Source organism: Arabidopsis thaliana, chromosome 4, assembly GCF_000001735.4.
Source record: "Arabidopsis thaliana chromosome 4, partial sequence".
NCBI classification, from domain to species: Eukaryota; Viridiplantae; Streptophyta; class Magnoliopsida; order Brassicales; family Brassicaceae; genus Arabidopsis; species Arabidopsis thaliana.
The window spans coordinates 12356988-12371855 of NC_003075.7; the positions used below are offsets into that span (position 1 = coordinate 12356988).

At 34.3% G+C, this 14868-nt stretch overlaps 3 protein-coding genes and 1 long non-coding RNA gene across 7 annotated transcripts; 3 read left to right on the forward strand and 1 right to left on the reverse strand.

Moving 5' to 3' along the window:
- The first annotated feature begins 1674 nt into the window (after positions 1–1674).
- AT4G23720 (transmembrane protein, putative (DUF1191)) lies at positions 1675–2904 on the forward strand. The gene has a single exon (NM_118503.4). It carries the CDS (start codon positions 1720–1722, stop codon positions 2659–2661), a length of 942 nt encoding a protein of 313 aa, NP_194103.2. The 5' UTR covers positions 1675–1719; the 3' UTR covers positions 2662–2904.
- Positions 2905–3550: 646 nt separating this feature from the next.
- AT4G07175 lies at positions 3551–3901 on the reverse strand. The gene has a single exon (NR_142106.1). It is a non-coding gene; the product is annotated as an other RNA (long non-coding RNA).
- A 1277-nt stretch (positions 3902–5178) lies between these two features.
- On the forward strand, positions 5179–8216 carry AT4G23730 (Galactose mutarotase-like superfamily protein). 3 transcript variants are annotated; one of them, NM_118504.4, is made up of 7 exons: positions 5179–6081; positions 6558–6632; positions 6707–6763; positions 6854–7020; positions 7121–7255; positions 7348–7550; positions 7636–8216. In NM_118504.4, exons 1-7 carry the CDS (start codon positions 5968–5970, stop codon positions 7803–7805), a joined length of 921 nt encoding a protein of 306 aa, NP_194104.1. In that variant the 5' UTR covers positions 5179–5967; the 3' UTR covers positions 7806–8216. The 3 variants fall into 3 exon arrangements, with proteins under 3 accessions (NP_194104.1, NP_001329804.1, NP_001329803.1); NM_001341628.1 differs by having other exon boundaries at positions 5497–6081; positions 7618–8111; NM_001341627.1 differs by having other exon boundaries at positions 5295–6632; positions 7636–8111.
- Positions 8217–9094: 878 nt separating this feature from the next.
- On the forward strand, positions 9095–12351 carry AT4G23740 (Leucine-rich repeat protein kinase family protein). Of its 2 annotated transcripts, NM_118505.5 has the most exons (4): positions 9095–9645; positions 10029–11342; positions 11441–11791; positions 11874–12351. In NM_118505.5, the coding sequence occupies exons 2-4, from the start codon at positions 10076–10078 to the stop codon at positions 12170–12172; spliced, it is 1917 nt and encodes a 638-aa protein (NP_194105.1). In that variant the 5' UTR covers positions 9095–9645; positions 10029–10075; the 3' UTR covers positions 12173–12351. The 2 variants fall into 2 exon arrangements, with proteins under 2 accessions (NP_194105.1, NP_001328543.1); NM_001341629.1 differs by lacking the exon at positions 9095–9645 and having other exon boundaries at positions 9864–11342.
- The last annotated feature ends 2517 nt before the right edge of the window (positions 12352–14868 follow it).

The following is a 14868-nucleotide window of genomic DNA, read 5'->3' on the forward strand; positions in this document are numbered from 1 at the left end:
AAAAAAATAACTAACATTATAAAGTTCCACTCGATCTTTCATTCATGATAACAAAGATTTCTTCTGCTAAAACTATTTTGTTTTCGTTTTGTCTAGAAAAATATTTATTCTCTTTAGGTTCACCATATTTACTTAAGATATAATATGAACATGTTTGTTGAATTCTCAGAATATTTACATACTAAATAAATAGTTTTATTTGGTGTAAAATGTTTGTTGTATATTAAGCATGGTTCAATATGTTACTGCTGTCCAGAACTTAAAATTCTGCTTCAACTCGATAGATTTTGTGAATTTGTGATTAAATATCGTTAATCGAGTTCTCTCTAACCAAATTTTGCAAGATCTACAATAAATAAAGAAAGACAACTAAAAAAGCAAGACCTACAACACAATATGTTGCATTTTAAAAATAATTACAAAGGAATAATCGAAGGGTGGTTTCAATTTGGGTATAGAAGGTGAGTACCTTTTTGTTGTGGTGAAATGGAAACACACAACTCATGGCTAAGCAGAGACTCTCTCTCTTACCTGTTTTTTATTTTATTTTGTTTGATTATTTTATTCCAAAAGAGTGAATCCTCAGTTTTCCACATCATTTGATATGACCATTCAGTTAATTTTTTTATATTTCTACTTTCTTACATTTATACACTCACCAACCTCCAATCTACTTTCAGGAAGAAAAAATGTAGCATTAGTGAGTTCATCACTTGTTATACAATTCTTTCTTCTCAAATATTCAATTTCATTACAAAAATTCATAATTAGTCTTACTTTCTTGAAAATTTTCCAAATCAAAATTTATAATTTCCTTTTCAGTATTGGCGTCAAGGATTATAGGAAAGGCAAGGAATTAAGTTTTTCAGTATAAACGACTAAAGTCACTAAATAATCATCAAAAAATAAAATCAAATTCATATATTGGGCCAGTTTAGGCCCATTAATATAGAGTTGGATATATGCTCCATTTATTTTCACTTGTGGGCTCAATATTTTGGTCTGTGTACATTTGTTTTGGCAACTAAAACTTAGTTTTATGAGATTTTTTTTGTTAATGATAATATAATCAGCTTTAATACTCACAGTGCCTTAGACAAATTCAAATCCAATTCAATGTTGATTACTATTATTTTCTTGTCAAGTCTAAAAGTGCTAAATTGAACTCTTATAATATGTAAACTGCTGTAATGAAAATTTATCCAATCCTTTTAAGTTTATGTTTTAGGATTTATAGAGATAAAATGATGAGAAAGCAACGCATGCATAGAAAAAAACACTAAAGAGTTGACTCTTTTTTCTCTTTTTGACTTTTGAGTAACGAGTTCATGCCGCTGATTGCGCTCTTTCTTCCCTTCCCTAAATAATTATCTCTACTTTTCAAAATTAAAAGTTTCAATTATAAATTTGCTTCTTTTTTTTCATTTTATCCCAATTTCATTCGAAAACAAAACTTGTCTATAACGTCTTATAGTACGTAATTAGTTTATAAATCAAAGAAAGCAAAACTATAATATTAATATCTAATTTCGATATGTTAGAAGATTCTAATCCTTAACGACACTAGATTCATTTAATCGAGTTATAATATATAATACATGCATCATCATCTATTTACTTATGGTCCTACATTTACTTGCCTTTTTCACTTCTTTACACAACCTCGAACTCTAACGAACATTTTCCCAAAGACAGAAAAAAAAAACACTAAAGAGAAACATGAACTCAAAGTCTCTCACTTGCTGTGTTGTGTTCTTACTACATACCAGTTTGTTTTCTTCTACATTACAATCCTCTCTTATCCACTTGAACTCCACAACATCAATCCTTAATGTCACTTTACCACATTCCTTGTCTCAATCCTTAGAGAATTTCGCCCTCAAGACGTTAACCACTCAACATCATACCGGTGCACTATACCGAGCTATCTTACCGGAAAATCTCTCCGGCATCGAAGTCTCTGTCGTCCGTCTCACCGGGAAGAGTCTTTGGAACTCCGGGGCCAAGTTCAGCAACGTGCTTATTCCGGAAAGGTCAGTTTCGGTTCCTCCTGCTAGGAGAGTCGTTATAGTATACCAAAATCTAGGGAATTGGTCTAACCATTGGTATACCGTACCTGGTTACCGGTTAATCACTTCTGTCTTAGGGTTTAAGGTATTGGATGTGTCGGATCAAGACAATGTTAAAGAAATAATTCTAAAGATGAAGAATCCTGTAGAGGTTTCGTTTAGGGATCTACCTAAAGAGAGGGATGAGGAAATGCTGTCTAGGGTAAGATGCGTGAGTTTCAAGGCACAGACCAAAGATGAGGAAGCGACTCATATAAGCCGAATGGTTATCCCGGGTGTGTGTTATGGTTCGAGCCATGGGGATTATTCGGTGATCGAGCCTTTGGAGAACGATAAGAAGAATGTTGAGTCGTGGTCCACCTGGTGGTGGTTGTGGATCGTGGGATTTGTATTAGGATTCGGTTTATTAGGGTTTTTGTGTACAATGGGGATAAGGGTTTCAAGAGCGAAGAAGATTCAAGTGATGATGGAGAGAGACGCTAATGATGGTGAAGTGTTTGAGAGCAGATGGTTTGGTGGAAGTAAAATGCCATCTGCAGCTGTAACCAGAACTTTACCAGAGCTCGAATCCGGGTTCGAAAGGGTCTCTTAGATAAATGGTTGGGTCTTACTTGGTTCAAACTTGAAAATTACTCCTTATAAAAATATGTAGTCATCACTTAATATAGTATAGAAAAAGCTTTTACTTTAGTCCTAGCTGGGAAGCTTTGAATCCAAAACTCTGTTTACTAAATGAGTCCATAAGCGAACTATCTATCTACTATTACGCCAGGGCTATATATATATGATACATTATTCCTTTATTGTTTGTGACTTGTGAGACTCTGAAATGGGCTTTTAAAATAGTTTTCTTACCTCTGGAAGCTTCATACAGTATGAAACATCCAAGTGCCCATCAAGTAGGTTGTCACACACAATCTTCCCACCGTGAGACGCTGCAACGGATTAAGATAACAAATACAACTCCTCCTGAGCTGCAACGAAATTCCATTCATACCTATACTTTATATAGACCGTTCTAGTCACCAAGCACACAAATTCTATTATTCAGCATTGCTCCTCTTTTCTAAAAGGAACTAGCTTCTAGGACTTTCTCACAATATATAAACCAGATGACCAAAATTCGAAAATAACTATAGCTATGATCTTTAACTAAAAGCCACAGATAGTCAATAAACGGTTAACAGTTAGTATGGGCCAGCTCATTTAAACGAGAAACCCGAAGGGTTCAAGCCTCAAGGCCTTTGACACATTTTTTTTGTGTGTGTTTGCTAAGTCCAAAAACAAATAAAAAGCGTCTTTGACAAAATAAAATTTTACATATTTTTGAAGTTGATGGATTTTTCATTTTTCCATACATTTGGTATTTGGATATACCAAAAACAACTTTAAAAAACCAATTTAATTAAGGTGGTCGTTTTCAAAATATTATTATACACATGTTTGATGTCTCTGTGTCTTTTATATTCTTTTTCAATTGCAAAATAGGAGTTCGGGTTGCATGATTACAAATGAATTATCAGCAAATCCATCTTATTCAATCGTTTTCCAATCCTAAAATGCAAATTTCTCTGGAAGTTTAGAAGATTGTAACGTGAAAAGAACAGAGTTAGATTATGAATCCGGACCATCCGGTCTATTGACATATTTTGATCGCCAGTTGTTGTGCACTTGACTTTTTAAATATTCAGATTATTGCATGAACGATGAATCATTCCTTTGATATAATTAAAGAAACTAATGATTACATAAAACAACACGACCAACGGCGTCGCAGAGGGACGCAATTGACGAATTAAAGATATCATAGGTCGGCATAAAATGACAAGAACAATCTGATAATACCTTAATTTTCCACGTTTCAATAGAATTTTATAAAGAAAAACATAGATCAATCGTTAGCTATCTAAAATTTAGGAAATAACATGTGTGGACTATATTTAAAGTATAGAGAGACCTCAATCCATTTGTTTATCAAGTAAATTGGCGAAATTTGTTAGTATTTAACATTCGATGGAACTGATTCCTTATCCTAAAATGACGGATTAAATTTCAGTTTTCGTGAAAACCCAAACATAGTGGTCAGGTGGAAATACCACAAGTTTTCATATCATTTATATATCAATTGAACATTTCTTATTCTACATATTGGATCAATAAGATTCTGCACTTTCAAATTAGTGATGATCAAAAGAACGCTACATTACACATAAGTAGGTATCGTCCCTTTAACAACTCGTAAAAAGGGGACATCTACAAGACTACTAGCTAGTAAAAACTGAGAAAATAAGCTATATTTGATCATGAAACAAAGTGCCATGCAAGTACTAATGTTTGGGCTAAACTTATTAGATCATGGAAACAAGTCCCACCAGACCACTTAGACATGATAAATTGATAAGCTTTTCTTACTCTACCCGATGAATCTTGTTCTTGTCTTACATAAATTTACCAAAGGTTTCTTATACTCGTAAACTTTATACATTAATTTTTTGGTATAGAGTGAAAGTTAAAACACCGACACGGTATGGTATAAACCAATAATACGAATGTTTTATATAATCATGTTTGAGAAACGCTTATCTTCTTTTTATTAAGTTCAATAACTTTAAATATATAGTCGCTGTCTCTTTTGGATTATTTGCTTGCGCAGACTTCTTTGTTTGATTATTCTCTCTGTTGAAACACCTTTTCGTTTAGTGATTATTCTTTTAATGTGTACTAGTATAGTAGTATGCATGTTATTCATCTGCTGAATATATCGAAAAGGTTAAAGAAACAGTTGACACAATTATCGACTACAATAAGACTTGCGACCAAGTTTATAATAAAATTATAAAATGAATTTAATTAGTAATTAACGATAATTTTAGTAGTTAATTAATTTTCCCTCCAAATATGAACAGGTAGTTAATTCCGTTAATCATGGTGGCATGTCAAGATCTAACCCATCCCCACACCTTTCATCACAACCAGCTGTCCTCCTGCCATCATCTTATTTGTTCTTTGGCTTTTTCTTCTTTTTTTTTTTTTTTTTTTGCAACTAGATTTATCATTTTTCAATTTTATTAAGCCAGCCAATAAGATTGAAGAAAAAAAAACTTAACCACTGAAAATAAATTAAAAAGAATTCGACACTGTTTTTTGACAAACAAAACTTGATATTTACGGTTAAATTCATAACGTCAAGTGAATATTTGATCATTTTTGAGACGAAAATAGATATTTAGGTTTAGTAGTTCCAAACGCAAGTTTTATTATGGGATTATTTCATGGCGTTATAGAGTTTGGTGACTTTGGTCTTTAATATTAACCTAATGAATTTCAGAAAATATTTATCTAACAACTTGATAGATTACGGAGTGAGGAATTAATCAAGTAAACAATTACATATTAAAATACCATTTGCAGTCTTTTATTAAAACCTGTTGAATCTTTAGCAACTTTTCTACATATTGCCCAATTTTTCTGACTTGTGTCTTTTTAAATATCTCTTCCGTGTCAAAAATAGTTTGTGTGTTCTTGATTATACGTAAATTCATCTGGGCATCTCTTAATTTTTTCTAATCGTTAACCTTAATTACAACCTCACGATCTGTCTTAATCGTGTCTTAATCGTGTTTTTACTTTATCCTCTTTTTATTGCAACATTAGAGAGTTTTGTGTGTTGCAGCTTTATCGGTGTGTAAGAAAAAGACTTATAAGCAAGCAGTTGAAGTGGTGGTTGAGGTTTCGGTTTCATTTCCACGAGATCTCTTTGGCTTTCTTGTTGAGATCTTTCCACAAGAAAGTTTAGTTGTTTTCTTCTTCCTGTGATTTCTTCGCCTAATTTTTTCTGGATTTAAAAACACGAGAAGTCAAGGTGAAATATTATCGAAGTCTCTGAATCTGTTTTTGAATGGAACCATCATCTGGAACCGGTCCTGAGAAGAGACCAACCGTTGACTTGGTCAAGGATAGAAATGGAACGGATCAGATTCTTCTTCAGAATCCTAGAGGCGCCTCTGTAAAGGTTATAGCTTTTGTATTTATTCTTGTTTCATTTTGGTTCTCCTATGTTATTGGTTGTGTTTACGAAAGTAGAATCATTCTTCGATGCAAGATTCAGGATTATAGGATAAGATGTTGACTTTTAAGATATGCCCACTAACTGTTCGATGTTATGCCTCTTCCAAACTCTTGATACATTTAAATTGGTCCAAAAGGTCTTATTTTGGGGGAAAATTGTGTATTTGGTTCTTAGTATCAGAGTGTTTATAAGCGTGTTTGATTGCTCTGTTTCTACTGGTTATTTGGGTTCTGATTCTTGAAAGTTGAAGGCCTAGTTCGTAGTTGTGGCTTTAAACTCTCTTAACAAGACAAATCTGATAGCTTTAGATATAGTTTTGATGTTGTTGGCCATGGAAACTTTGGCTTTTATGATTCATGGACCACATTCATAAGCATTTCCATTTCGCTTATTGAACTGACGGTTTGTTTATGATTCAGATTAGTTTACATGGAGGACAAGTTCTTTCATGGAAGACTGACAAGGGTGATGAATTGTTATTCAACAGCACCAAGGTAAAGAACTCGCCTTTTTCAACATTCTACGCAACTTTGTATCATATTTACTGAACTACATGCTCTTGTTTCAGGCCAACTTGAAGCCTCCCCATCCGGTACGAGGAGGAATCCCTATATGCTTTCCTCAGGTATATAGACTTTTGAAAAGTAACATGTAATATTGGACATGAATAATCTTGGTTTTGATCACATTTCTTTATATTTTTTTTATTCATAAGTTTGGAACTCGGGGATCACTTGAGCAACACGGGTTTGCAAGAAACAAGATGTGGCTTGTAGAAAACAATCCACCTGCTTTACCTTCATTTGACTCAACTGGAAAAGCCTATGTTGATTTGGTGCTTAAGTCATCTGATGAAGATACGATGAGGATCTGGCCTTACAGGTAGGTTGCAAACCCGATCAAATGATTTTATTTTGATTCCTCGATATGATCTGATTCTTTTCATTTCAGCATGATTAAATTGCTATTGCTCTTGTTTCAGCTTTGAGTTTCATCTGAGAGTCTCATTGGCATTAGATGGGAACCTAACACTGATATCACGAGTCAGAAACATCAATTCAAAGCCTTTTAGCTTTTCCATTGCTTACCACACTTACTTCTCCATTTCCGATATTAGGTGAAACACCGAATTTAGCCTCTACTAGTCTCTGCTGTCACATAATATAACGTAGAACTCAATACATTCTCTTTTCTTTTGGTATTTATCAGTGAAGTTAGACTTGAAGGGCTGGAAACTCTTGACTATCTTGATAATATGCATGATAGAGAGCGGTTCACAGAGCAAGGCGATGCATTAACCTTTGAATCAGAGATCGATAGAGTGTACCTAAATTCTAAAGACGTGGTTGCCATTTTCGACCATGAGAGAAAACGCACATTCCTCATCAAGAAAGAAGGTCTACCTGATGTCGGTAAGATCCAAATACCGAAAACCTTAACCGCCCTTTTTACCAAGAATCCAGTTTTTAACAGTATTAGATTCTCGGTTTGTTGCAGTGGTATGGAATCCATGGGAGAAGAAAGCGAGAGCATTGACGGATTTGGGAGATGATGAGTATAGACACATGTTGTGTGTGGATGGAGCAGCCATTGAGAAACCCATCACCTTGAAACCGGGTGAAGAATGGACCGGGAAATTACATCTCTCGCTTGTTCTTTCCACCTAAAACCCGGTACCGGTTATCACAAACTCTGTGTCTTTCATTATCTTGTCTTGTGGGCTATTTTTTTTGTTTTAGTCTATAGAACATCACAGTGTGTGTGATTCGTCGGTATCAAAAATCCGAAATATTAAAAGGAAACCTGAGATTTGAAAAGGTCACCCATTTTTAGGAAGTGACTAGATCTCCTGGTTTTGTGCGAGATTTAACTTGTGTATGAAGACAATGTTATATACTATATTGAAGTTTGTACTTATTTGATGAAATCTTCAATAATACTAGATTTTAACCCGCGGTATATCGCGGGGACAATTTATTTTTTTAAGTTAGTATATATAAAAGTTTACAAATTATATCTATCTATAAAATATTTTTATTTTATAGTTTACAATTGTTATTAAGTAACGTCCTATCAAATCCGTCCCGCCAACCTGTCCCGTAAAAAAAACTCATTGATCTCATTTATGATATGTTTATGAATCATTGTTTAAATATTTTGTAATTTTGTAGTAATTAAATGCTATCAAATATTTGTGCGGTTTGATGATTATAATCGAATTGTTATAGTCATGTAGAAAAACAATATCAAAAATAATAATTTTGTAGTAATTCAATGATATTAAATATATTGGAAGTTTTATTTTAGTAACTAATCGTGTAGTTAATGTAGAGAGATTTCGGGAAGATTTTCAAATATTTAATTCAAAAATTTTATTTTTAATTATCAAAACAAACATTAAAATCCAGTGGCAGCTATTGTAAATAAATCTCAACTACAAAATTTATTTCACAAAATGGCTGCAAAAATGTATATGTAGATTTAAAGCTTTCTTGTTCTCATGGTTGACAATTCTTGAATAAACCATTTCTGAGACCATAAGCTAATTTTTTTGGGTACATATTTCAAGTATAGGAACAAAACTATAGTATAAAATAATCTTTATAGATTCAAATGCTTTAATGGCCTTATACTCATTGCCTCTCAATGTGGTAAGATGGTGTAAAATCATCATAATAATCATGAAAGATTTGAAAATTATTGGTCTATTATGATGCACTATAAATTCTATAATTGCGTCGGTCAAATATTTAATACACCGAAGAAATAGTAATATTATAAAAAGAGAATATTTATTGATGCCAAAAAGAAACCAAGAATTTTATTAAAATGGTAGAAGTCGATATGCTTTAAATGCCTTGAGCTTCATTATGACAAGTACTACAAAACAAAAAAAAACGTATTTGCCTAATACATTTGGTAAGTTAAATAATTTCCTTCTTAACATAATTAATTACTATATCGTTCTTTTTGTTAGCGTTGACCAATTAAACAACCGGTTATGTATATCTCGGTTCAGAAAACTTAACCGGTTTAACAAATAGCTAATGTTCCGATTAATTTACATTACTTCAGAACGAATCGAACTTTGTAAAACGAAGATCGATTACAAATTGAAAGATACAGCCTTAATTTGGCATTAAAAAGTTCAATGGTCCCCGGTTCGGTATTAAATAACCGGGTACGTACAGACTCACCGGTCACCAACCTGTAAACCGTATAAAGAAACAATAGAGTCGCATCAGTATCTTCCCTCGTCACTTTCACCCACTTTAATATGCCAAAAAATAAGAACAAAATTATATCCGTTGCTTGAAAATCACAAGCTCTTCTTAACTTCACAAGTGCTTCAATGGCGGTTCTTCACATTATCTTCACTGCGTAATTGAAGAAGTTGTTCTCTCTTCCTCTTAATTTCGAGTTGTGTTCTTAAAAAACTCCAGAGCTGATTCGATTCTCGAGAAGAAACTAAGCCGACAATAAAGTTCAGATCTGGAAAAAAGCGAGGTTACCAATTCTTTATTTTTAATAAATTTAATCTCGTAGTAGAGTTAGGGTTCTACTTTTCGACAATTTTAATTACCAGAAATTCTAGGGTTTATGTGAGTTTAAATTAAAGCTTCGTCATTTTCGAAGCTTAAAGTTACTCACTTTTTATGTCTCCCACTCCTGTTGTATTTTAAAATCTCCAGTGGTCACATAGAACAACTTCAAGATTCCACTTTTGCTTTTATAATCAGCAGTCTTCTAGAAATCTGTAATCTTTTCGCTTTTTTGGTACCTTTTATTTTAAATTAAAGTTCACAAATTTTCACCATTTATATGTCCATCATCATCATCACCACAATCAAATTGAGCTAAATTGGTTTTTGATTGTTGTTTTTCTCCAGCTCCAGATTACAAAAAGAAACAGCTCGTTTTTTTCACTTTCAAAAAAATGGAAGCTTTGAGGATTTATCTATGGAGTCTCTGTCTCTCTCTGTGTTTGATTATCTATGGAGCAAACTCAGATCCATTAGAAGACAAACGCGCATTGCTTGAGTTTCTTACCATTATGCAACCAACTCGTTCACTCAACTGGAACGAGACTTCTCAAGTCTGCAACATCTGGACCGGAGTTACTTGTAATCAAGACGGATCTCGAATCATAGCCGTTAGATTACCAGGCGTTGGACTCAATGGTCAGATTCCTCCAAACACTATAAGCAGACTCTCAGCTCTCAGAGTTCTTAGTCTCAGATCCAATCTAATCTCCGGCGAGTTTCCTAAGGATTTTGTTGAGTTGAAAGATTTGGCCTTTCTTTATCTTCAGGATAACAACTTGTCTGGTCCTTTGCCATTGGATTTCTCTGTTTGGAAGAATCTCACTAGTGTTAATCTCTCAAACAACGGGTTCAACGGGACAATCCCGAGTTCGTTGTCTCGTCTTAAGCGGATTCAGTCGTTAAATCTTGCTAACAATACGCTTTCTGGTGATATTCCTGATCTGAGTGTGCTCTCTAGTCTGCAGCACATTGACTTGTCCAACAATTATGATCTTGCTGGACCGATACCAGATTGGCTTCGAAGGTTCCCGTTCTCGTCTTATACAGGCATTGATATTATTCCTCCTGGTGGTAACTACACCCTCGTTACGCCGCCACCACCTAGCGAGCAGACTCATCAGAAACCGTCGAAAGCTCGCTTCTTGGGACTATCCGAGACGGTGTTCTTGTTGATTGTTATTGCTGTTTCCATTGTGGTGATTACGGCTTTGGCGTTTGTGTTGACTGTTTGTTACGTAAGAAGGAAGTTAAGACGCGGTGATGGGGTCATTTCGGATAATAAGTTGCAGAAGAAAGGTGGGATGTCTCCTGAGAAATTTGTTTCTCGGATGGAAGATGTGAACAACCGGTTATCGTTCTTTGAAGGATGTAACTACTCTTTTGATCTTGAGGATCTATTGAGAGCTTCTGCTGAGGTTCTTGGTAAAGGCACGTTTGGCACGACGTACAAAGCAGTTCTTGAAGATGCAACTTCTGTTGCTGTGAAACGTCTTAAGGATGTTGCGGCTGGGAAACGTGATTTCGAGCAGCAGATGGAGATCATTGGAGGTATTAAGCATGAAAACGTTGTGGAGCTTAAGGCATACTATTACTCTAAAGACGAGAAGCTAATGGTTTATGACTATTTCAGCCGAGGAAGTGTGGCTTCTTTGCTTCATGGTACGTTTCACTTTTTGATCTAATGCATCATAACTACTATCAGAATCAAACCCATTTGCTTTAGGCTCATTGTAGAGTTGAAATGTTTTGGTTTTCAGGTAACAGAGGAGAAAACAGGATTCCTCTAGACTGGGAAACAAGAATGAAAATAGCTATTGGCGCAGCTAAAGGGATTGCTCGTATCCACAAAGAAAACAATGGAAAACTCGTCCATGGGAACATCAAATCTTCGAATATATTCTTGAATTCCGAGAGTAATGGCTGTGTCTCTGATCTTGGATTAACTGCTGTAATGAGTCCCTTGGCTCCACCGATATCGAGGCAAGCTGGTTACCGTGCACCAGAAGTAACCGACACAAGGAAGTCTTCTCAATTGTCAGATGTTTACAGCTTCGGTGTTGTTCTACTCGAACTACTCACGGGAAAATCGCCCATTCACACTACCGCAGGTAACGCTACAACCCGAAGTGACTAGACTGTTTCAGCTGATATATTTTCGGTTTAATGATCATTCTGTGATGGACATTGCAGGGGACGAGATCATCCACTTGGTTAGATGGGTACATTCAGTAGTGAGAGAGGAATGGACCGCAGAAGTATTCGACATCGAGCTTCTGAGGTATACAAACATAGAGGAAGAGATGGTTGAGATGTTGCAGATTGCAATGTCCTGTGTTGTGAAAGCAGCAGATCAGAGGCCAAAGATGTCTGATTTGGTTAGGCTCATCGAGAACGTTGGAAACCGACGAACCAGCATTGAACCGGAACCCGAACTCAAACCCAAATCCGAAAATGGAGCCTCAGAGACTTCAACACCGAGTGAAATTTGAATCTATCAAAATTCTAACTGTTGATTCATCATCCCATATTTTACATATGAAGTTTGTATACTCCTGTGTTTATTTCTTCTCTCTTCGGTTTAGAACCGGTTCAACAAACACATTTCTGTTTAGGAATTCTTGGTTTTCAAAATTCGCTATGAAATAGATTCAAATTTCTGATTCACAAGTTTGTTTCATCAAAGCCTCTAAACCAGGGAAACCAACTGCTTCAGAGCCCAAAAAGCCCATTGGGCCGATATAATTATACAGAGTCGACAAAGTTTTATTTCTAGTACTTGTTTGACCCATAATCTTCTTCGGCTAGAGCCCGGCCTGTGATCGAACCGACAAAATGGAACTAGTGGTCTCAAGTAATGCGATATTTGGAGGGTTCTAACTTCTAAGAAGCACCACAAGCCAGCCTAAGACCCACATGGTATCCTCAGGATCATATTTGAATGGAGTTTGGACTAATAATTTATGTTTTTCATATTATCTATTTTACTGAAATACTAACATTTTCTGAGTCAAAAGAAAAGAGTTCATACAAAATGTTTTGTCGTGAATTGTGTTTTGGAGCCTTGGAGGAGGAACAGGTAGGTGGCAGGGATTACAATAGGAAGGAGACAAATAAGGCAAGTTACAACGTGAACTTGATTTGTCTAATTCCAGAAAATGACGTGTCCTTGCTGCTCATATACTGCAATAAGGCTTCTCTTCTTCTTTCCAAGTTGCGAAATTAGAAACCTAAATATATATATACAAGAAAATCTGAATCTCAAAAATGTGTCAATTTTATGTAAATCCTTAGGTCCCCACGAAATCGGTGGATCAACATGTTATTTGTTTTACTTCTCCGCTGTTAAACCGACGGCTTAGTTAAAACCATTTAGTATAATCTCATCAACCAATCTATCTTCTTGTTGAAAATTTAATAATTGACTACGATATACAACTTTTACCAATGATACCTTTTTGGCATACGTGAAAACTACTACAGTAGAAGTTTATATTGTAAATAACATTATTTTCCTCGTGATTAAATCAAACATGAGATAAAAAATAAAATAAAAATTGTTCATTTTACATAGGTTTATAAACCATTGTTTTTTCTTTTTCAAAATGTTATCCTTTATATTGTTAGAGAATTAAAGTTGAATCATAACTTTCTAACGAGTAGAGCAGTTCGAATAGTATAGTAGTACACTCTTGCAGTACTTGTTAAAATTCATACTGTCTCTACTGATGAAGAAAACAATTATCTCTTGAATTTATTTTTGTTATGAAAAAACCAAATTATCTTGAATTACTTCAAAAATAACATGAGAATAGTATAGTAGCACACTCTTGCAGCAGTACTTGTTAAAATTCGTATTGGCTAATGATGAAGAAAACAATAATCTTTTTTATTTTTGACAAGAAAAATAAACAAACAAAAAATCTTCATTTAATAAAAAAATAACATGAGAATAGACATAACAGTCAACGTCCACTTGCTTTATATGTTCCTCTTTGCCTTTTCTCAAGTCAGGGTCAAACCTGTTTAGGTGGTCTGTCGACAAGTTACACAAAACAAAAGATAATTACATGTAATTTTCCGCAAATAAACAATTGCCTTGTTAATATGTTAATTATCAAAATAGTGATAGAAAAAGGTCAATTCCGTGCGTCTACCAAAACAGTGATGTGGAATATAATAGACCAATGGTTCCTGATTTTCTGGTAAAAACTGAAAAGATTTTTACCCTACCCTCTATGCTATGATTAGTTTTTTTCTAACTCCGAAAAGTTTTTGATGTTTTTCGTATAATTTAGCAACCTTGTATTAAATTTGATTGGTTGTGTAGTCCCTTGAAATACGGAGTCAAACTAGACATTGTATCTCATTTTAACTTTAGTCGTTAGCACTTTTTATTTACCTTTGCAAAGATATAAAATATTTTGTTATTTTTCTATGGAACCTGAATCTTTCCGGTTGAGGCTCCGGATTTATGACAACAAATATGAATAAACAAAAAACAATACATTATTTCATGGGAATATGTGAAGATTGTCTAAGTTTTTCCACAAAACAAAAACAATGGTATAAATAATTTCATTTGTATAAAGTTTACGATTCTTTATATGAACCATTACGACCCATGTCTACACCTTTAGTCATAGAAGTGAACTGGTTGTCAAATATTTTATAAATGAAAAATCTTGATTGTTAGTACTCTCGCGACAAGTACAGTTTTAAAACGTTGTTTAATCTAATAAGTTTAATTAGAAAGACTAGTTAATGTCATATGTATAATCTAATGCACTTGCAAACCCAACAGAGTTGTATTAAACAAGTAAAAAATGATTCAATGTACATATCTAACTGGCCGGCAATAGGGTCGTGCGAAAGTGTTGGAAAGAGTTCGTGAGTCCATAATTTAAGGGTTCCTAATTAGATTTAATTATAACACATTAACGAAAGATGGTAATATTTATTGAGATTTGTCTTCACTATATGACAAAATGTGACAATCACTTGCAAGCTCACCGCCCACCCCACCTCCACTCCACCACTTTGAGTATGTGCAATCCTAATTATTTATATATCCCATTTTCTAATTAATAAGTTTTCAAAATTTTGATTATACATATCACAACAACGGCCATATTTCAAGAGACACCATCATATAGTATATAACTTTATACGTTTTTATATTTTTTTG